Consider the following 22,367-nt stretch of genomic DNA (forward strand, 5'->3'; position numbering starts at 1 on the left):
TTGTACTTTTTTGTTGGTGATTTCACTGTTTAGAGTGGCCCCCAAATGTAGTCCTGAAATGCTGTCTGGGGTCCCTATGGCTGGAATGCTGTGATGTACCTTTTGGGGAAAATAATGTGTGTTAGATAAGCTTTGTTCAAGCATAAGTTTTAGTGTTGTTGTCCGTGAGCTCAATAGTAATGAAAACTTCGAGAGAAAGAAAGATGAAATCCACCAACCTGTATATGAGACTGCTCTGGAAAATGCTGAAGGAAAACCTGTGGTGCATAATGAAACTGGAAAAGATAGAAAAGCAGCTATATTTGCAGATTCACAAGATGATGTCTGGTTAAAAAAAAAAAAATGTAGTGGACCACATTGTGAAACTGAAAGCCAAAGAAATTTACAGTCATGCTTATCGGGTCCAGAAAGTGTTAAACCCTTCTCAGCTGGTGCTGGCTGGCTCTCGGGCTCAAAAGGCCACACAACACGAGAAAAGGCAAAAACTTGCAGGCAAGGCAGGTTTTGTCAATCAGAAAGCTACAGAAGAATTTTTAAATTATCTAGTGAGTGTTATATAGGAAAAGGGTTATGTGTGTAAGCAGGCTTGCAGCTACAAGGACACTGGCAAATGAACCTATGTAACACAAGTAGTGTCTCCTTTAATGAAAAAGTGATCAGAGGCTTGCAGGAACCTAACCCTGTATTTCCTGTAGGAGCAAAGTTCAATATTTGTAAATTTGGTGTGCATGGCTACTTTATGTAACTGTCATAAATAATGAGAATTGACTGTATATTCTATACCTTGATTAATTGCTTAGCACCAGAGTTCCATCCTTCACTGGACATGATACACAGCAAAATTACAGAACTTTAGCATTCAGTGTCAACATCATTCAGACTGTTCTCAGTAATTACACTCGAGGAGATAACCAACAATGACTGCCATCCGTTGTCAGTGTGTATTTCCAAACCCAGCACCAGACTCAAAGAGTGTATAAAGTCAGAGAAGTCTGGCTTCGCTTTGTTTCTGTGATACATTGCTCTTCACAATTTGGTTGTGTTGTCCCCAAATCCTTAAAAGTCAAGCACAAACCCACACAGAAAGCCAGCTTATAATTAATGTCCAGAGCAGACGTCAGACCTTTCCCTACAGTTGTATCATAACATATCAGTTGTATCATAACATATCAGTTGTATCATAACATATCCAAGATTGAAAATAACATAGACCGTGTGTCTTTTGAGAAGCTTTTTAACTTTGGCTTGGGGTATTAAGGTATTACTAAGATATCTTTTCACGAGGAGACCCAGGGACAAATCCAGCCTGAGACTAGTTGCTCCTCCCTATGAGACCTTTGAGAGAAATGTACAGAAAATAAAAAGAAGTTGAGGAGTGTTTTCTTATTCTGCAGCATTGGTCCCAAACACAGATTCTCAGGCCCAGGTGCTAAATTAGAATAGCCGGGCAGGGACCTGCCTGACCGTGTGTTGTTAATTCTTCTTGAAGCTTCTCTGATAATTCTGATTCGTATCCTTAATAGACAACTACTGCCCATGAAGAACCAGTGAAGAATTTTTTTTTTTAACATTTTATTTATTCATAGAGACACAGAGAGAGAGAGAGAGAGAGAGAGGCAAAGACACAGGCAGAGGGAGAGAAGCAGGCTCTGTGTAGGGAGCCTGATGTGGGACTCGATCCCGGGTCTCCGGGATCATGCCCCAGGCTGGAGGCGGCGCTAAACCCGCTGAGCCACCAGGGCTGTCCCACCAGTGAAGAATTTTAACTAGTTAAAGGACACAATCAGATTTAAATTGAAATGACTCTAGTAGCAACATGGAAGAATCAAAAGCAGAGAGAAGGGGATGAGGATGTTCTTCATCAGGGAAAGGGGTCAGGTCACCTTGGGAGCTGTAACATATACCCACCTTAGATACTGGCTCCCCATGGGTGTTCTGTCTCTGTGGGCCACAGTCTGGGGCTTTGAACACATGTGCTTTCAAGAGGCTTCCCAGGTGATTCTGAGACTTAACTATGGTTAAGAACTGTGACTCCAGCTACTGGTCTAAAAGTCACCGTAGTAATAACCAGTCGGTTCTCTGTTACACAAAAGCTCTCTACCTCGCAGTGATAAGTGACATTCAGGATGATAATGTGCAACCAGCAGGGAGGCCAGGAGTTAGTGTAATAAACATGAGTGGCTATTTAGATCTCTTCCCTTGGTGCTGCATGGCTGTGGCACCTGCCATCTGAGGGCATGGTCTAACTCAACACCACTTTTCTTCCAGACTATCCCATTTTCTGTGTGGAAGAACCTCTGGTTTCTAGTTGCGAGTTTTCAGGGTGTTAAGGATGGAATTTATAGTAGAAGACAGATTTTAAATCTGGAGCTGCTCTCTTGCTACCTAGCTTACTTTCTCCCAAGAGTCTTGCAACTTTTCCAACTCCTGTCTGACTTGTTTATTTCCAGGCAATGTGATGAAGCTGGAGGAACAGAAGTCAGACCTGGAAAGGCAGCTAAAGACTCTGACTAAGCAGATAAAGGTGAGGTGTGTCTCCGGCAGGGGACAGGGAACCTTCTCCATCATTTTGCTAAGAGTGCCCCTCCACCTTAGGTTGGGAAACCTTTGAAAAATATCCTGATGATTCTTCTAGGCTGGTTTCTAAGTATGTTCCCCTGGTATGGGCCCTGGAATCACAGATGAGTGTTTGCAGGAAACAAAGGAGCTTTAGTGTCAGGGTGAACTCTGATAGTGTAAAAGTGTCCTTCCATCTGTGCTGGGTCTTTCCCTGGTTGGGACAGCATTGAAGCAGTGCTCCCTAAGTACTGCTTGGCCAGTCTTCCCCACTGACTGACATGGGGAAGGGGGGACCCTGGAGTCCCTTGCTACATGCCACGCCCTGGCCAGCATCTGACACAGGCATGGCTTCTGGCGTTTTTCAGGAGGAGACTGAGGAATGGAGAAGATTCCAGGCAGACCTGCAGACTGCGGTGGTGGTGGCCAATGACATCAAGTGTGAGGCTCAGCAGGAGCTGCGCACTGTGAAGAGGAGGCTGCTGGAGGAAGAGGAGAAGAATGCCCGGCTTCAGAAGGAGCTAGGGGACATGCAGGGTCACAGCAGGTTGGTCACGACAGAGCCGCACGTCTGTGAGTCTGGTGGGCACCCGCACAGTGCTTGGCTTCTCACTTAATCACCACGCATGAGCCTTTGCTGTCCAGAGACGTGGCGCTTCTTTGTCTCTCTGTGCAAAATCTTTCTTTCTTTCTCTAAGCTCACTCGACCACTGCTGCCACCGCTATACAACTAGGAATGGTCTATCCAGGGCTGGTCACAGCCGTTCTCTGGCCTCAAGCAGTGAGAAAACTCTTCACTCACATATGTACAAAAGTTCTAACCAAGTGTCCTCCCACAATTGAACAATAGAAGCATGTCTCGGATGCTCCTTCAGTGTTAGTGTTTATTAGTGCCAGGCCACCTTGCGTGGATTCCTCTTATGCCCTGGGAAAGGCTGGACTCACTCCTGGGGGATTGGCCACCAGCAAAGGGACTCCTTCCTCATTGCCCAGGGACATGCTTCTCCCTTGACAATGCCTGTGGGCTGCCTCCAAAAGCCCTTGAAATAATCCATTTTATTAAAAAGGATGAACATAGAAAACATACATCTGGCTAATATGTGACTTTCCTTTTCCCAAGTGAGGGAAATCACACAGTGTGTTGTCCTAGAAAGCTCTTCTTAACAGCAAAGTTTCAGAGGAAGTTATGCCTCAAGTGAGCTCAGAGTTCATTGTTATTTGAAATCTAAATGGTTTACCAGTGAGATTACAAACATTACTTTTGGCTTTACCGAAGGCAGTGTTCCCTTTCCCCAATCAGGAATGACTGTCCCCAGCTTTGCGATTCTTGGATATTAGGAAATTATTTTGAATTTTCACATGTCTTTCAAATATAAAATACAGTATTTTAAAATCAGATCTAGTGGGTTTTGAATCCTGATTTGTGCAGTTGGCCCATATTATATCTTCTCTAGGATCAAGAGGGTTGTTCATTAGCTAGATTCTGAGCCTTTGGGTCTGATGTATTATGGTGAATGTCATGACATCAGAAAATGTAGATTTCTTCTTGGAATTCTGTCTTGATTCTCTTACGAAACTTGCTTCAGCCAGTCCCTCTTTCCTTTGCTTATGAGTTTTATATAAAAGAGGCTGTGGGGCACCTGGGTGGCTCAGTTGGTTAGGCATCTGACCCTCAATCTCAGCTCAAGTCTTGATCTCAGGGTCATGAATTCAGGCCCCACATCGGGCTCCACATTGGGCATGGAACTTACTTAAAAATAAGCTATAGAGAAGGATTCAGATAAGATGTGTGTAACTAGTTCCATGATTCTAATAATCTTGAAAATCAAGATTATTATTTTATAGTCACACCTCTACTCTCTGGCCACCAAAGCATGTGAATTTTAGGGTATGGAGGAAGGAGAATAGGAAAACTAGACATGACAGTGTGCCTTATTGAAATGATCACGAGGAGACCCAGGGACAAATCCAGCCTGAGACTGTTTGCTTTTGTGTTTCTGTTTAATTTGTCTACTTGTCTTGCTTTTATAATGTGTTTCTTTGGAAGAGGCACCAGATCATAACTTGCATCGCTTCATACATATGTTACTGTGAAAATAAATGGTAAAAGATGAGTCCTGAGTTCATGTAGTAGCCCCAAAGAAGTTCTTGTAGGAGCTGCTGCATTTCTTACATAGACTCTAAGAGACAGGCCAGATTCTACAACTTGAACTCTGATACTGTAGGAAATCCCTGCATGAATCTTGACAACTTAGGATCCATATAACTAGGGTTACTTTTTTTATATATATAAACACAGTATGTTTCTCTTCTGATTTTCTAGTGATTTGAAACCTACCACCCAAATCCAGCAGTCTAATCCCTTATCACAAAACATTTCACAGTTGTAGAGCTGATACCAGCCCACAACAGGGCCTATTGAAACCCTGAAAGCGTCAATGTGTTTTTTGCCTGTCACTGCACTGGGAAGGGTTTCAGACAGCGGCTGGTGCCGATTTCTTACCTGATTCTGCAGTTGGCGCCCTAAAGAGTCAATTCTTTGCAAGTTACTCTCTGCTAGCTCAGCCACTTTCTGAACCTACCCCATGAACAAGACTTGAAACCAGTTCATACCCTCAAAGGTCCTACAGCAACATAGTGTTTCCATCCTGGCTGAATGCGTTCTTGACCAAAACTCAATTTGACTTTGACAGTCATCTCAAGAGAACTCAAAGGTATTCTTGGTTCAGCCACAGTCAAAGAACTTGCAGAAAATTCTCTGATGAGGTCCTTCAGGTACAACCAAGAGAAAGTGACAGCATTTGGAAAGCACCTCAGTCCTAACATGGGATTAACTGATTTATCAGCATTCTCATTTTGCACATATGGGCATTTGAAGAGATATAGTGAGGCCAGTAGGTAGGCAAATGAAGTTCCTGAGTATGAATACAAGTTAGCCTTTATTCCCAAAGACTCAGCAGCTAAAACAAAGTGGAACATAATTTAACCTGGGATTTTAGATCATTCTAAAAACTAGATCGTTAGCAATCTTCACGTTTTCAGAAGTATTTTTATTTTGGAGTCAGAATAACTGACGTGAAGAATAGATGGGGAAATGAGGCTCTAGTGTTGTCTTTGCCACCAACTGGCAAGGTCCTACCCAGACCTAGCTGCTCCCTCCCTCAAACGAGATAAGAATGGGTCATGATTTAAGGCCCCTGTAAGCTCTGCTGTTCTCTGAGACTAGTTGGTCAGTTGGCCTTTGTCTGACACAGGAGTCAGGAACTCACATGCCAACTGTACCATCAGTCCAATGCAGTCTTTGGAACCTCCTGGACACAGTGGAATCTCCACATTATAGCTGGGCTATGGACCTCCTCTTTCTCTTCCAGAAATTTTATCAAGCCAGTATAGTTTTTATGGACCTGGAAGTGATTGTTTTGCTGGACACTTATAAATTAATGGATGAAAGGATCATGAATAACTTTTTCCACTCTGGCTTCTTCCAGTTTTGAGCCATTAAGAGCAAGACATTAAAATTCAAACTTTTCATCGAAACTAAAACATCAAGCCTTTTTTCCTGAAAAGTTGAGACCGGGGGACTAATCTCCAGCTGCAGAGACCACACACATGCAGCAGGCCTAACAAAGGACGTTGTTGACCACCAATGCATGACACATGCTTCTCGAACAGTAACAGGGGAAGACTGATACGATTTTTCTCTTACTCTGAACCAGTAAAGACCATTATCTTTAGGGTGACTTACTCGATTTTTACTGTTTATCATATGACACCAATAAACATCCACGGAAAACATCTTAAAACAGAGATCATTAAAAACACTAAACATCTGTGCCTAATTAACTGTAGTAACTTCTAAATAGAACATCTAAGATTCAGAACGTGTCTCGCTTGTCCACTGGTTCTTGCGTTGTCACCTCTGCAGTGAACAGCATGGTGGCACACCACCGCCAGATGCTCTGGAATTGGCTCTAACTCTGTGTGCACAATGTATCTTTACCCTGATGTCAGTCGCGTGCCTGTGCCATTCTTTGTGTCCTTAACAGCTGTCATGTGTCCCAGCCACTGGCCCAGGGTTCGGAACTGTCATTGAAAGGCAGAGTGCAGAAGCTGGCAGTACAGATTCCTGGGTCACCAACATATCTTTTCCAGCTCTCTTGTTGCAGATACAGCCTCCCTGGCCCTGCCAGAAGGGGACCAGTTCTAGTGGGGGATCCTAATCTGAGCAGCCGAGATTGTCAGGGGCCTCTGGCACTTCATCTGGCCCTCTGAGCTCTCAGCTCCTTCCACTCCTCTTTTCGTAGTAAAATTTGCATCTCGGTGGCATTGGACACATAGCCCGAAGAGCTTGCTTGTCTGCCATCCTGCTCCCTAGCCCCCATTTTCACAGAGTCGTTTTCAAAAGTGTGGACATGAGCTTCCCCTAGGCCTTTAGGACTTTTATGCCTTCATACTGAAAGAAATCCTTTTTTTTTTTTTTCTTTTTGGCCTTGACTGCAGGACAGCAGAGGGAAGCACGAGCCACTCTGTAAATTACGAGGAGCCTGATTTTGTGCATTCTGGCCACCTCTATGCCCCCAGTACAGTTGTCTGTTACTGAAGATCTAGAGTGAGGAACTCAATAGTAGTGTTTTGAAGTCTTTGTCATGTTCTCTGTCCAAAGATCTTTGACTTCCAAAAAAATTAGAGGAGGAGGAACTAAAACATATTGATCCTGTTCTAGATATTAGCTCTTCCCTGTGGGTCAGTGTCAGCAGTTAATTCTTCTGTTTGTAGCCTGAGATCATGTTGCCTCAAGTAACTCCTTTACCAGCATTTCCCCCTCCATTTCTGTTTTCACAGCTCCATGGTCTCTGTCAGCTAGCAGAGCATTTGCTGGAAGAAACACAGCCCAGCCCTTGCCATGATGGGAAACGACAGCCTTTTCTAAATGAAAGGGGGAATAATGTAGGGTACAAATTGCCTCTTTACCAAGAGCCAAATTGTCTCCTTATAACATCCACTGTTTCACACACAGTCATTGTGATCAAGTCTCTTTACCTTTTTCTACATTTTGGAATCAACTCATGGCATGATCAAAGATGATCCTTCCCTCTTTTTTTTTTCCTTCTTCTTCTTTCTTATTCTCAGAAGATTCAACCATCTTTTATTTGGAGCATAAAGATGAAGTTCTGAAAAAAAAACAAAGCACAAGCATGTTGTGAAACTAATTTTTTTATATGCAACTGGGGTGTTCAGAGGGAGCAGAGGGCAGAGCAAATGCAGAGCACTGGTGAACACTACCCGTGCTTGTGTTTTACTTTTTGGAGTTTATTTCTGTGCTTCCTCTTGAACATGGTATCTAATAATCTTGGAATTAACACTACTTAAGGCAAAGTAGGAAGCCTTCTGTGTCATGTCTCATTCTGAAGAAGCTAGCAAGTTCTGCTTCCCTTATATCAAGTCTCGAATGAGCCCTTTCAAGCTGGGGTCCGACCTCATTACCTCATCTGAAACAAGCCACCACTGAGTTGGGGTTTGATTTCCAGAATCTCTCTTGGGCTAATACAAATTGATGTTTGGCTGATCAAAAAGGATGTACTTGAACCAGTAAGTTTACGTGGTGGCAATGCCCATTGGAATCTGACTAAAAATTAACAAACAGCCACAACAAATGCCTCATGAATAAAACTTAACTCGGAAACTGAAAGACTTTCAATCCCAAAGTGTATGATTCAGAGTGATCCAGAATTCAGAGTGGGATGCTAAATGTTGGAAGTACAGTTTGTGAAGATCTGCACCTAATTCAGCAGCCACCATCAGGCATGGCCTCGCATGGCCCACACTCCAGGAGCCAGATTGCAGTCCAGGCAGTGGCGGGTCTTCGTTCCGTGTCCACAGGAAAAGACAGGAATTCCTGTCTGGTACAAGGACATGAGGACCAGGAACACGCTTTTACTCAGAAGGACAGTTTGGCGTGTCCAACCGGAGAGCCCAGAATCCCCAGAGAAATGTCGCTTGGTGATAGAAGAGAGATCAATGCCTCATCCATGAAAATAGTTTAGCTATTCACTGGAAATGTCCAATTTGTATACTGGGAGATCTTTACCTCAGATTGAGAATTTCTTGAAATGATAGCAAATTCACTTGCCAGGTGTTTTCAAATCTAAACAAAAGGAAAATCACCTCAACTTCAGATGCCCAGCTGTATTTGTGCCCCCATATTTTGATCTGTCTTTATTCTGGGTACTGTTGAATATTTTTATACGTAAAGCATTCATGAAGTGCTAAATAAATATGTTATTATTCTGGAGAGTCTGTTGCCTGATTTGTATTCGTTGGCCACGTGTTTGCAGAGCCTTCATGTCAGTTTATCCTCACGTTTCTAGCACATGTGGTGTCAGACTCTAAAGCCATGTCCAATGACTAGAATTTGATCTAGAAGCAAGTCCGATTTTCAATATAAGTTGTAGGTAGGAGGCTGATTTTAAATATGAATGTTTAAAATTTAATTTTTAATTTTTAAAATGATTTCATTATTGGAACAAAACGGCAAGGAGCAAAATTGCATAAATTGTGAAAGCACAATCCTAGCATGTCCACACACACACACAAAAATCTAGTACATTGGACACGTGGGTGGCTCAGAAGTTGAGCACCTGCCTTTGGCCCAGGGTGTGATCCTGGAGTCCTGGGATTGAGTCCCACATCAGGCTCCCTGCACGGAGCCTGCTTTTCCCTCTGCCTATGTCTCTGCCCCTCTCTCTGTGTCGCTCATGAATAAATAAATAGAATCTTTAGAAAAAATAGTTTAGTACATGGAATTTGAAGTCTAGATTTGTCTTGTTGAGCTGTAAAAATAAATAGATCACTTGGTGATTTGCTATATTGGATTTCTTCTTAATTATGAATATTTAGGTATCCTGGTAACAAAATAGAGATATAGAATAAAAAATAGTCATCTTTTCCCTCTCCAATACCACCCTGTAAGGTAATCAGTGTTCCATAAATAGCGTATCTATTTTTCTTTACCTTTCCTTCTACTCATATAAATATATAGGGTTCTTTTTTTTTTTTTTTTTTTTAATTCATAGAGACAGACAGAGAGAGAAGAGAGGCAGAGACATAGGCAGAGGGAGAAGCAGGCATCATACAGAGAGCCTGACGTGGGACTCGATCCAGGGTCTCCAGGATCATGCCCTGGGCTGCAGGCAGTGCTAAACCACTGCGCCACCGGGGCTGCCCAGGGTTCATTTTAATATTTTTTATAAAATGAGATTATATTCTATACAATATTCAGCACTTTCATATTTCATTTAACAGTGTATCATGGGCATCCTTCCAGGTTGAAGGATATATGAGTTTAACTCATTTTATTTTTTATTTCTTTATTATTTTAAGTAGGCTCCACACTGGGCAAATGCAAGGCCTGAATTCACCATCCTGAGATCAAGAGTTGGCCGCTTAATTAACTAAGCCACTCAGGCACTCCGAATTTAACTCATTTTAATGGCTGCCTGGTGTCCAAGAGGATGGATGTGCCCTAGAATACTTCAATATTGTCATATTGGTGAATGTGAAGGCTATACGTTCTAGTTTTTTTTTTTTCTTTCCTAATAATGGCATAATAGTAATCCTTATTTACATAGCCATGCAGATCTGTTTTTATTTTCATAGGATGGGTTCCTAAAAGCATGATTGCTACATTGGGGGATATGGATTTGCAAGATTACTTACCTAAGACTTATGACATTTAATTTTTATTTTTTTAAAGATTTTATTTATTCATGAGGGAAAGAGAGAGGCAGAGACAGGCAGAAGGAGAAGCAGGCTTCCCGCCGTGAGCCTGATGTGGGACTTGATCCCAAGATCCTGGGATCACGACCTGAGCTGAAGGTAGATGCTCCACCGCTGAGCCACCCAGGCATCCCATGACATTTTATTCTTTAAAAAAAAAAAAAAAAGATTCTACTTATTTATTCATGAGAGACATGGAGAGACAGAGAAAGAGGCAGAGACATAGACAGAGGAAGAAGCAGGCTCCATGCAGGGAGCCTGATGCAGGACTCGATCCCAGGACCCCTGGGTCACGCCCTGGGCCAAAGGCAGGGGCTAAACCGCTGAGCCACCCAGGGATCCCCCAACATTTTATTCTTGATGAGAGTGCCTGTTTGTACACAGCCTTAGCAGATACAGATAATATTAATCTTAATTTTTGCTGTTAGGTTAAGTAAAAAATGCTATCTCATTAGTACTTTAAATTTGCATTTTCCTGGGGAAATTTTTATATATTAACTATTTGTTTTTTCTCTTTTGAGAATTGTTCTTTTAGCACTTTTGCTTACTTTTTCAATGAGCTGATTGTTTTTCTCTTTTCCATTTATAAATCAGTATCTTATTAAGGATGTGTGTCTATCCCAGTATATTATGGGTTTTTTGACTTTACCATCATTATAGAAAATGGTATATTGTTACACAGTATAATGTTAGTGTTTTCCTTTGCTGCTTCTGGGTTTTTTGTTTTGAGATTTCCCCTACCCTCATCTTACAGAAATAGGCTATCACATTTTCTCTCTCTCAGATATTTAATTTACCTTTCTTTGTTTAGTGTGATGTGAGGTATGGGTCTTCTTCCAGATGGACAGCCAGTAATGCCAGCACCATTTATGATCAAAACCATCCTCTGCCCACTGAATCAAAATCTCATCTTTATCTTATTTATTTCGTTTATATTCAGAGAGACTTTCCCAGTATACCCTCATCTCTTTTTCTCTTGAGTTGGTTCTGCTTTAAAATATTTTAATGGTATTATTAGATTGCTGATATCATTTTTTAGACTCAGCCTTTCGTCATAAGGTGTCATCTTTCATTTATTTTTCTCTTTTCTTGAATTTTATTGTATTCTCGAGGTAGATCCTAATAAGCATATAATTCTGTTTCCTGTCATAAATTTATAAATGCGCTCCCTTGAGTGCAGTTTTTCTCTTCATTTTATATTATGAAATATATTTCTAGGTCAGGGCATGTCTTGGGGCAGAGCAGATAAATGTTCATCATTTATTCTTGCTTAAAAGGGTGAGTGTGTCAGGACCTGACATTTGCCCTGACATTTACCAGTCAGTATTGGTAGGTTCTGCTTAGATCCGTACCCACTTTGGCTGACTACTATTGAAAACTTAAACCAGAGGGAGGTTCTCTAAGGTAAATTGATGTTATGTATCAGAGACACAGAGGCTTAAGTAGAAAACAGAGGAATAGGTTCCTAGTGGGTGAAATTCTTCTGTGTCCAGTTCCTTCTCTGGTGAAACTGGATCATGGGAGCCAGCATTCTGGGTCTACTTTTACTTCGTCATTGTCCATTTCAGGGATGTACTGTGGCTCTTCCTAATCTACCCCTTTTTGCCCCTGTTCTTTTACCTGGGACAAACCATCTTTGGCCTCCTCAGACAATCCTATCTTAATGTCACTGAACCGTTGTGGGAAGAATGTTGTGCATACCCAGGGCTTCCATCCCTTCTCCCAACTCTGGCCCTCTAAAGAGGGGACCTCACTGGGCTTTCCCCACATCTTTATTTTCTTTGAAAGGGAATTGGGGATAAAGCCTTAGTATTTACTTTCCATCCCGTGCCTCCACCCACCCAAAATTTATTCTCTGTGTAGCAGAAATTCTTCAAAGTCTGAGCCATGTAGGTGATCTCTTTCTGTAGCTTCCAGGGTTGATGCAGGATTTTTACAATTCTTACAGCTGGGATTTGGAGATGAAGATGACTGTCTTCAAACTGCTGTCTTACTCTGTTTGTTTTTATGTCACTTATATGCTTATGTTGAAATTCAAAAATGAAGTTCAAAAAAACACTGATACCTGAGAGACAGAATACTTAACTAATTTCTATCTCACTCCAGAGCTACAGACTTCTTTTAGATTTGTTTCATGCATAACAATAAGAAATGTTTTAAGAAAATTGCATTACAGATAAGGACATATAATGAGCAAGGGTACAGAGATGGAACCTAAAAGGAACAGAACTTCAGGTAGCTAGGCTTTTAGTCCAAAAGTAAGGTGGGTGAAGGGGACACGTAGGTTAGAGCTCTGTCTGGCACCAAGAAGGCCTGGGAGCTGGGCTTCAGTTTTCCAGAAAGAGCCCTTGCAAGCATGTGATCAGCTTGACTGGTCTTTATGGGGACTAATCTGCCAGTTGCAACAGTAGCTAGTGTAATGTGACATATTTCCCAAAGGTAGTTAACTTTTGAATACTTTGAGTACATACAAGAGTTCACCTATTCTTGGATCAAAATAGACACCACCGCAAAGTGTCCTGTATGGTGCAGTAGTTGCTGTGGAAAACCAACACTATTTGAAGACTATTCTGTAACCAAACAAGGAGATCTGTGAATTATATAGAGATTAGGTAACATTTTAAAAATAAAAGACAATTACAGATACATGTGCATATATATATGTTTAAGTTATAACAAAAGATATGTAAAGTAGACCAATAGTGAACATGTGACATGATCCTTGCCTTCAACTATCATCCTCACTATGGGTTGCTACTTCCTAAGGCAGATTATTGCATAAAAATAAGAGCAATGAAATAAATGCTGATAGTGTTTTTTAAAAATACATGTTAAATAATTTTTTAAGAAGAAATACCATCAATATTATTTTCCTAAAACCCTGGTATGCCTCACAGGACACCTATGCCTCACAGAAAATTTGAGAAAAGCGTGGTCAGAACTGGAGTTGCATCCCAGATTCACCATTTACAATCCATGTGACCTTGTCAAATTTTTTATCTAAAATACGGGATAATAAATTACAGAGGATTTTTTTTTTTTTGAAAATCAAATTAGTTAAAGTTTTAAAGACACATGGTACTTACTGTGGAGTTACACGTACATTTTTGTGTGTGAAAATTATTCATTATTATCATAGTTTGACATTCTGGGAGCAGATGGAAACATGCCTTACTTTTGTTGTTTTCAACATGGCACCTAAGCAAATGGCAGCTGTGTCATCTAAGATGCCACAGAGAAAGAGGGCCTTGTTCAATGTTACAGGGAAACCACAAGCACTGGACTTACTGAAAGATGGTATGTTGGTATACAGTTGTACCTTCAAAACCATGTAAGCTGTACTTCTGGGTGATTCAGGAGATCTTCAAGACTTACTTGGAGAGTGTGTGTGTGTGTGTGTGTGTGTGTGTGTGTGATTTTTGTCTTACAGATTGACCTTTGAATCTGACATCTGTGTTTAGGAGGCAACAGCTAGCATAGAATACATCCTTAACTAGTAGTGGTACCTTGAAGCTTTTCCTGTATTTATTGAGCTTGCTACGATACAGGTGGCTATATGCTTAATATTTCTTAAAATCCTTTATAGAATACAGTCTTATTCTTTCTTGAAACGGAGAAAATGTAATACTTCATTTATTGGCAGGGCTATTACTGGTTGATCCCAGACAATCTTGACAGGCTGGTGTAAAGGAATTTCAAATCTATTTATGATTAAAGTACTGTAATAATAAAACAAATAGCATTCTTAACAACTGTTTTCTATGGTTTTTCAATTCAGGCTTTGTTTTGTGAATCCCTTCACCCCCTGCCCCATACACGCTTACACACATACACATGCATCCCTATTATATAACATGGGGGGGGGGTAGTTTAGCAGGTTCTCTAATCTGCTTAAACAACTTGCAGTTTTCTCAAACTGACTCCTACTGTTCTGGCCAAGCAGACTGATCATTTGAAATATGGTCTTTAGATATCTGAGGGCAGGAGGACTGGGAATTGGCTCTTGTCACCTTGCTATTTTCTTACAGAGTCCAAAGGATTCCTATTTATCATTTGATATATTGAATCACAGAGAAACTTAGGTGATTGAAGGAAACACTTTAGCAGATGTAGAATTGTTTTCATTAAATTATCAAGGAATGAGATGAAAGTGAATTTTTAGAAAAGATCTTCCTTTGAAGGGTACCCTGAGTTTCTGCAAAACCCTTGGTAGCTGGTCCTTTAAATGGCCAGGTGAGGAGGTGGCCCACTTTGTTTCTAACCTTCTTTGGAATGGCTGGTTCAGAAATTGGAGATTTTTTTTCCCCTGCTTATACCCAACCTGATTTCATGTCTTTCTGCATATTCTACACCTGATTTTATACTGCATAACATAATGGGGAAAATACAAAACCCAAACTTACTCAATTAAAAAAAATTTTTTTCAAACCCAGCTCCCTACCAGTTTCTGAAATTCCTGATACTTTCTTTCAGAGAAGTCATCAGCTTATTGAATTTTTTTTTTTCTCAAAAGAAGGGGCTATGGAGACAAAAGTGTATTTGAAATTCTGCTTCACTCTTCTGTTCACATTGATCGCAGAACAGTAGAAGGAGGTTTTGAGAATTAAAAGCAAGTAAATTCAACCACAGAAGCTTGTAAGTAGCTAGTTTGATTCCAAAAAGATCAGTAAGTAGATATTTTAAACTTCCATTGACCTTATTAAAATACACTTCCAGAAATACTCTGAGCCATTCTTTTTTTTTTTAAGATTTTTTTAAAAGTTCTTTTTTAAAAATATTTTATTTATTTATTCATGAGAGAGAAAGAGAGAGAGAGAAGAGACAGAGACACAGGTGAGAGGGAGAAGCAGGCTCCATGCAGGGGGCCTGACGTGGTACTCGATCCTGGGTGGTACTCGATCCTGGGTCTTCAAGATCAGGCGGCGCTAAACCGCTGAGCCACCAGGGCTGCCCTGAGCCATTCTCATAAATAAGTCATCTTCTTGCAAAACAGTTGGTGGCAGTTGGCTATCATAAAAAGAGCAATGCTGTAGAAATCAGGAGGCTGAGAGATCTTGCCTTGGCTTGTTCACAGGTAGATTAAATGACATGTTAACATGTCCTGGATGAGGATGCCTTGCATAAGAGCATTGAATCAAATGATCAGTCTTATTTTTTTTTTTAAATGATCAGTCTTTAAAAGACTCTTTCATGAGTCTGTGCTTGAAGTTAGAATCCATAGGAAGAGTTTACCAGGAATGTTTGAGTGAGAGCAGAAGCTTTGCCACCTACAGCATCGCAGGGTTGCTTCCCTCTCGAAGGGTAGATCATGTCTGAGTTGGGATCCTCTTGCACATAGTGGATCACTATCTAGTTGGCTTAAACAGAAAGGCATTAAGCAGCTTGCAGGGTTGCTGGGAGGTTCTGTTGGACTCTAGGCTGAGTTTCCAGGAATATCTCCCAGAGCCACAACACAGAACTGGCTATCAGGGGAGCCTTAAAATCAGGATGTCAGCTGCCCTGTTGAAAAGCTCCCTCCTCGGTTACCAGCAGCAGAAGCATTCGGCCTCTGCTACAGTCTTACCTCAACAGGAAATGCCCTGTGCCCTGCTTCCCTTACCTGACTCAGGTCCCGGTCCAGGTCTTGCCCTCACCTTCCTGATGGGTAGAACATAAGTCATGTGTGAGCTCCTCACTGCAGGAGAGTCCTGAGATGACAACTTTACAACCCCTGGGTGCCAAACGAGGGTTGGAATATACACTCCAAGAAGCCAATCCATTATATCCACCATAAGCTAAATATTTATGATAAACAATATTTTTTATAATATGCAAAGTAGAATAACATCCTTTTTATTTAGAGCTTAATATCAAGTCCCTCTGCTTCTAAAAATACTATTTCTGGCCAAAATGTCTCTGATAAAAATTGAGAGTAATACCTCTATTATTTCCTGTAAGAGGCAAAGCTTTTATATCTGGGATTCTCCTTCCAGAGTTGTTTGTTTCCTCCACATTGGTTCTATTCTCATCCTTGTCTCTTCCCCCACCTTTTAAATTTTATGTGTTCTTTACCACTCAGACCTGTGAACGAAGATTCAGAACCTCCCGAGGTTGATGCTCCCAGCCGGTGGCATGGCGTCTACATGAACAGAACATCTCCAACACCTTCAGAATCTGCAACCACCGTTAAGTCCCTTATCAAGTCATTTGACTTGGGACGTCCAGGTATTTCAATATTTTGTCTCATGAGCAAAACTCAAATTCAGACCATGGCCCCACATATCAAACCTGTTTCTACTCCAACTGGCCCGAGTTGATGCAACCACAAGAGCTTTGTCTAGATCATTCCACATGGAGCCACTGTATCCAAGAGACTTGACCACAACCTGGCTGAAGCTCTAGGAGGATGACAGTCAGGAGTCTGGCTCACGTATTAATACATCTCTTTCTTTCCAGCTCTTACATAGCTTTAATTCCAGACTTGCCACATTCCTTTTCTGCCTTTGTTTCCATTAAACTCAGGTTACTTCCACTTCCTTCTTAGCGTCTCATGAGACAGAGCAGGACTAACCAGAGGCTTCATTTCCTAGGAAACAAGGTGTTGGGTCTGTGCATTTGGCTCTCTTGTTGGACCCCTGGCCTTCCTCCCTTTGCAACAAGCTGTTAGACTTTTCTCTGCCTGGTCTTGGTGTAGACCACCTGTGTTTACCTGTCATCCCCAATCTAGATACATACCCAACCTTTTCTCTTCTGTTTTTTTTTTTTTTTTTTTTAAAGATTTTATTTATTTATTTGAGAGAGATAGAGAGAACAATCAGGGAGGAGGGGCAGAGTGAGAGAGTGAGAGAGAGAGAAGCAGCCTCTGCTGAGCAGGGAGCCCAACACAGGGCTCAATCCCAGGACCGAGAGATCATGACCTGAGCCAAAAGGTAGACTTAACTGACTAAGCCACCCACATGCCCCCCTAGATTTTTCTATAAACATTTCTCTGGCTCACTGTTCACCTCCTCTTCACTGTAAACTACATATATGAGAAAAATGCAGCTTATATACACAATAAATACAGTAAATAGAAGAAACCAAATATGCACTTGTCCAAAATAACAATATATCTCTTTTGTCAATCACAACAGTTATTCCTGTGGTCTAGAGAGACTGGAGTAATAGCTAATGTTAGGATGTGCCTGGTTGTCTTGGCTAAAACAGTTTGCAACTCAGATTAAGATGAGATCATGAGGGATCTATCTACCTTTGGCTCAGGGGGTGATCCCAGGGTCCTGGGCTTGAGTCCCACATTGGGCTCCCTGCAGGGAGCCTACTTCTCTCTCTGCCTATGTCTCTGCCTCTCTCTGTATCTCTCATGAATGAATAAAATCTTAAAAAAAAAAAAAAGAAGAAGAGACTACGAATAGTAAAAGATACGAAAGCCTAGTGACTACATTTGGTCCTGAAGATGGGAAACAAATTAACAGTAATGGTTTGTGTAAGAGCTTTCCTGTTCCTTCTTTTTTTTTAAAAAAAAAAACAGTTGTTTTTTTTTTTTTTAATTTATTCATTAGAGAGAGAGAGAGAGTGTGTATAAGCAGGGGGAGCTGCAGGGAGAGGAAGAAAGACTCCCCACTGAGCAGGGAGCCTGATGCAAGACTCCATCCCAGGACCCTGAGATCATGACTGAGTCACCCAGGCGCCCCCCACTCCTGTTCCTTCTTGCCATAGATGCCTCGTCACATTCTTTCTTGTGCCCTGTCTGTCCCACATTTCAGACCAACCCTCATTTAAGCAACTCCTCCCCCCAGTTCAACAGTCTAGAGAAGAGATGAGAGGAAATGTAATACCTTATAAGCAGCACAGGATACTTTTATAGTCACCAAAACAGTAACAAATCAGGAACTACTCTGCTGTTTGGAACTAGAACAACATATAAATGTTCCCTTCTCTTTTCTTGGCAGGTGGAGTCGGACAGAATATTTCTGTCCATAAAGGCCCCAGAAGCCCCCTGAGTGGGATTCCAGTGAGGACTGCTCCCGCTGCTGCTGTCTCCCCAATGCAGGTATTTTGAAGCCCTTGGAAATGTGGGTGGTGGTCTGGGCCATGCAGAACCACAATGGTGACTAATGCCCAGGCAACAAAGGGGAAGCGAAAACCACTTGGTTTATTTTTTGAGGCACATTGAACATCATTTTTATTTTTTTTTTTTAAAGACTCTAATTATTTGAGAGAGAGAAAGAGAGTGCAAGTAGCGGGAGGGGCAGAGGGAGAAGCAGATTCCCACTGAGCAGGGAGTAGAACATGGGGCTCGATCCCAGGACACTGAGATCATGACCTGAGCCCAAGGCAGACGCTTAACTGACTAAGCCACCCAAGTGCCTGAACTTTTTTTTTTTTTTTAAGATTTTATTTATTTATTTATGAGAGACAGAGAGAGAGGGGAGCAGAAGCACAGGCAGAGGGAGAAGCAGGCTCCATGCAGGGAGCCTGACGTGGGAGTTGATCCCGGGTCTCCAGGATCACGCCCCCACCTGAAGGCAGCACTAAACCGCTGAGACACCCAGGCTGCCCTCCGAACATCATCTTTTTTTTTTTTTCCGAACATCATCTTTAATAAGTCTAGAATAATAATAACGAAATTTGTGTTAAAATTATGATTCTGAGGCCTGATAAAGGTCTGAGAGAAACACCATAAACCTCATACAATTTATTAATGACACTTTGTTCCCCAAAAGATACATTTAAAGTGTTCAGTTCATTGAAGATAATAATTTTTACCAGAAGTGGATCTTGAACTAGATCTTTTTCTCAAAGAATGGTTTTGTTTTTTAAAGTACCTCTGGGAAAGAAAATGTTTACAATTTATAAATTTGTGGAGTTCATGAGTTGTATGTAATCTGTATTACCTTGACCATCTTCTGAAGGTTATTTATTTATTTATTTATTTATTTATTTATTTATTTATTTTTAAAGATTTTATTTATTTATTCATGAGAGACAGAGAGAGAGAGGCAGAGACACAGACAGAGGAAGAAGCAGGACCCATGCAGGAGTCCCAATGTGCAACTCTATCCTGGGACCCCAGGATCGCACCCTGGGCCGAAGGCAGGCGCTAAACTGCTGAGCCACTCAGGAATCCCCTTCTTCTGAAGGTTTTAGATCAGACCTTTCTTGGCATTTTCTTTTTTTCTTTTCTTTCTTTCTTTTTTTTTTTTTTTAAAGATTTTCCTTTTAAATGTCTGTAAAAAAATTAAATTAAATTAAATTAATAAAGAATGAATGAATGAATGTCTGTACCCAACATGGAGCTTGAACTCACAACCCCGAGATCAAAAGTCATACATTCCACCAACTGAACTAGCTAGAGGCCCCTCTTGGCATTCATTCTCTAAGACCAGAACTGTCAATGTTATCAGTAACATTCAGCACACAGCTCCTGCCAAGCCAAGGGTAATATCATTCACAAGTATGCATTTTTAGTCCTTAGTAAAACGTGTATTTTGGGGGAGCTTTTAAATTTTTCTTCTTTTTACTTTTTTTGCCCTTGAAGATGTCAGGTTTAGTCAAAAGTACCCCCAGTGGGCATTGAGCCTGGTGGTGAGAAGAGAAAGGCTCCCCACCAGCATGGGGCCTCGATCTCCTCAGGGGTTTCAGCACCAAATGTCAGGTTTAATCTGATTGGTAGTGAAATAAAATAGAGAGGCCAGGCAAAAGTTTGCAAAACAGGCTTTTAATGAGACATACTCTCAGGTGAGCTATGGGCCTGGAGGGGAGGAAGAGAGCGGGGAAGTCGCGGGCCCGGGAGTGCAAGCGGGCTTTTTAAGGGGTGGGGGGAAGGGGTTGTGTGTCTGTATGGGTGTGATAGGTATTAGGCATATTACTGGTGAAATCGGTATTACTGGGGCAATAACTGCCCATGCCCCTATAGGGAGTCTGGGTAAAGTACGGTTCAGGTTTCCTGCATAGGTCCAGTCTCCCCCTGATGACCTGTCCTCCAGTGGTCTGCTGGTGATGGGAAAGTTCTGAGGTGGGGACAACAAGGTGGAGGGTCCGCCACCATTTTGTTGGTGCCTCCTGATCCCCTTGATCCCGCCGGCCCAATAGAAGATATCTTGTACTACTACATACATAAAGCAGTAATTTTTTTATAATTACCAAGTTTATTTAATGAAACTGAAACAAATCCTGCTTCATTTTGACTTATTTTCATTGAGTAGTACACATTAGTTTGCTGATAAAATGTTTAACAGCTGCCCCTTTGCAGGGGAAAAGCCGGGATTTGTGATGTTTGCCAGTTTCTGCAGTGTAAATATTCCCCATCCTTGCCAGCATCAAGCTAGCCCCCTGACATCAGTGAACGTGGAGTTGAGAAGAGATGGTATCATAGGATATTTCTAGGATACAGACAGAGTACATGTAAATAACCCCAATCATAACATGAAGTATAATAATTAGGAAGCAGTGAGTTTTGAGTATTTATTTCTTTTGCTTTTAATATAGTTCAATTTTAATAGTGACTATATTGAAAACCAGCTGGCAAGATTCCTGAAGATTTAACAATTGGCCCTTATGAACAGGTACACACCACCAGGTATAATTCTTGTATGAAGTAGAACACGTACCTTTTAACTAAACACAGTTTGAATGTTTCTGTACATACACATTCATGTAGCCAACAGCAAGATAAAGCATTTTCATCAACTTAGAAGGCCCCTTCATGCCACCACCCAGTGGGTAATTTCTTAAAGTAGTTCTCATTCTTGGGATGCCTGAGTGGCTCAGTGGTTGAGCATCTGCCTGTGGCTCAGTGGTTGTTGAGTGCCTGCCTTTAGCTCAGGTTGTGATCCTGTGGTCCTGGCATGGAGACCTACATTGGGCTCCCAGCATGGAGCCTGTTTCTCTTCCCTCTGCCTATGTCTCTGCCTCTTTCTCTCTGTGTCTCACGAATAAATAAATAAAATCTTTAAAAAATAAAATAAAATAAATAAATAAATAAAATATTAAAAAAAAAAAAAGGTAGCCATCATCCTGACCTCTGTTAGCATTAGGTTAATGTTACATTTACCTGATCAGTGTAAGAGAGGGTGAGTTAAAAGTCTCCCTTGCTCCCTAGCCCCAGAAATAACCACTGTTTATGGCTTGTGTATTCTTCTAGATGTTTTTTTAGTATAAAAGTGTGTGTGTGTGTGTGTGTGTGTATAGGGGGAGAGAAAATCTGCTAAATCTTCTATATTGTGTAAATCTTACACTACACATTGTTCAGATACTGACTTATTTCACTTTGTCATTGGAATGTAATCCCTGAGGGCAGGTTTTTTTTGGGGGGGGTGTTTTTTTTAAGAGAGAGTGCATGTGTGCCCCTGTGGGCAGGGGTTTGAGGGGCAGAGAGAGAGAGAGAGAGAGAGAATCTTAAGCAGACTCCACGCCCAAAGGAGGCAGGGATTTTTATACTTTGCTTGCTGTTATATCTCTTGTCTGGAACAGTGGCTGGCACATCGTTATATCATATTAGAAGCTCAATAAATATTTGTCGAATGAATGAAAGAATGTATCAGAGACATCTTTAAATGTCAGTATTTGGAGAAATGTATTCTTAAAGACTGTGTAATGTGTGGTAATTTATTTAATCACTCCTCGTTTGATGGGCATTTAGGTGGTTTTGAATTCACCTTATTACAAAAACAATACGATGAAATTCCTTCTGTCAATTTTTGCCCATTTAAGGGGCTGTTTCTGCATGAGATTGTATCACCATTAACTTGCAAATATCGGCAGTCACTGGCTTGTCATGCAGAAAGGAATCGAATACTGGGAGAGCTCTAGTCTCCACTATACTTCCAGGAAAGGTTCCTGGAACATCCCAAAGTTGGCCCATGAAAGGAACTTGTATTTCTGCCAGAATCAGGGAATCTTCCTCTGAGTGGTTGCCTAGAACTACTACTCCTGTCAAAATGTAGCGTCTCCTTTAGGTCCCCACCGCCACAAATGCAGTCCCTCCCAGAGTAGCAGATAACCATCCTCCCAGGCTCATTCACATTATAGTGCATGTGACAGGATTTCCTTCTTCT

The 22,367-nt window shown here is 41.4% G+C and overlaps 1 protein-coding gene across 8 annotated transcripts in view; it reads left to right on the forward strand.

Annotated features, from left to right (window-relative positions):
- SPECC1 (sperm antigen with calponin homology and coiled-coil domains 1) overlaps positions 1 to 22,367 on the forward strand; it is a 286,151-nt gene that overhangs the window by 191,071 nt on the left and 72,713 nt on the right. For 7 of the 8 annotated variants that reach the window (XM_077892486.1, XM_077892485.1, XM_077892484.1 and 4 more), the window contains 4 exons: positions 2,451 to 2,524; positions 2,925 to 3,103; positions 16,391 to 16,536; positions 18,261 to 18,361. In XM_077892486.1, the coding sequence (XP_077748612.1) occupies positions 2,451 to 2,524; positions 2,925 to 3,103; positions 16,391 to 16,536; positions 18,261 to 18,361 (500 nt within the window). Of the gene's footprint in view, positions 1 to 2,450; positions 2,525 to 2,924; positions 3,104 to 7,398; positions 8,849 to 16,390; positions 16,537 to 18,260; positions 18,362 to 22,367 lie in introns of those variants that run through there. The other variant, XM_077892489.1, reaches the window with a different exon arrangement.

The sequence above is a fragment of the Canis aureus genome, chromosome 3, assembly GCF_053574225.1.
Source record: "Canis aureus isolate CA01 chromosome 3, VMU_Caureus_v.1.0, whole genome shotgun sequence".
Classification (NCBI taxonomy): domain Eukaryota; kingdom Metazoa; phylum Chordata; class Mammalia; order Carnivora; family Canidae; genus Canis; species Canis aureus.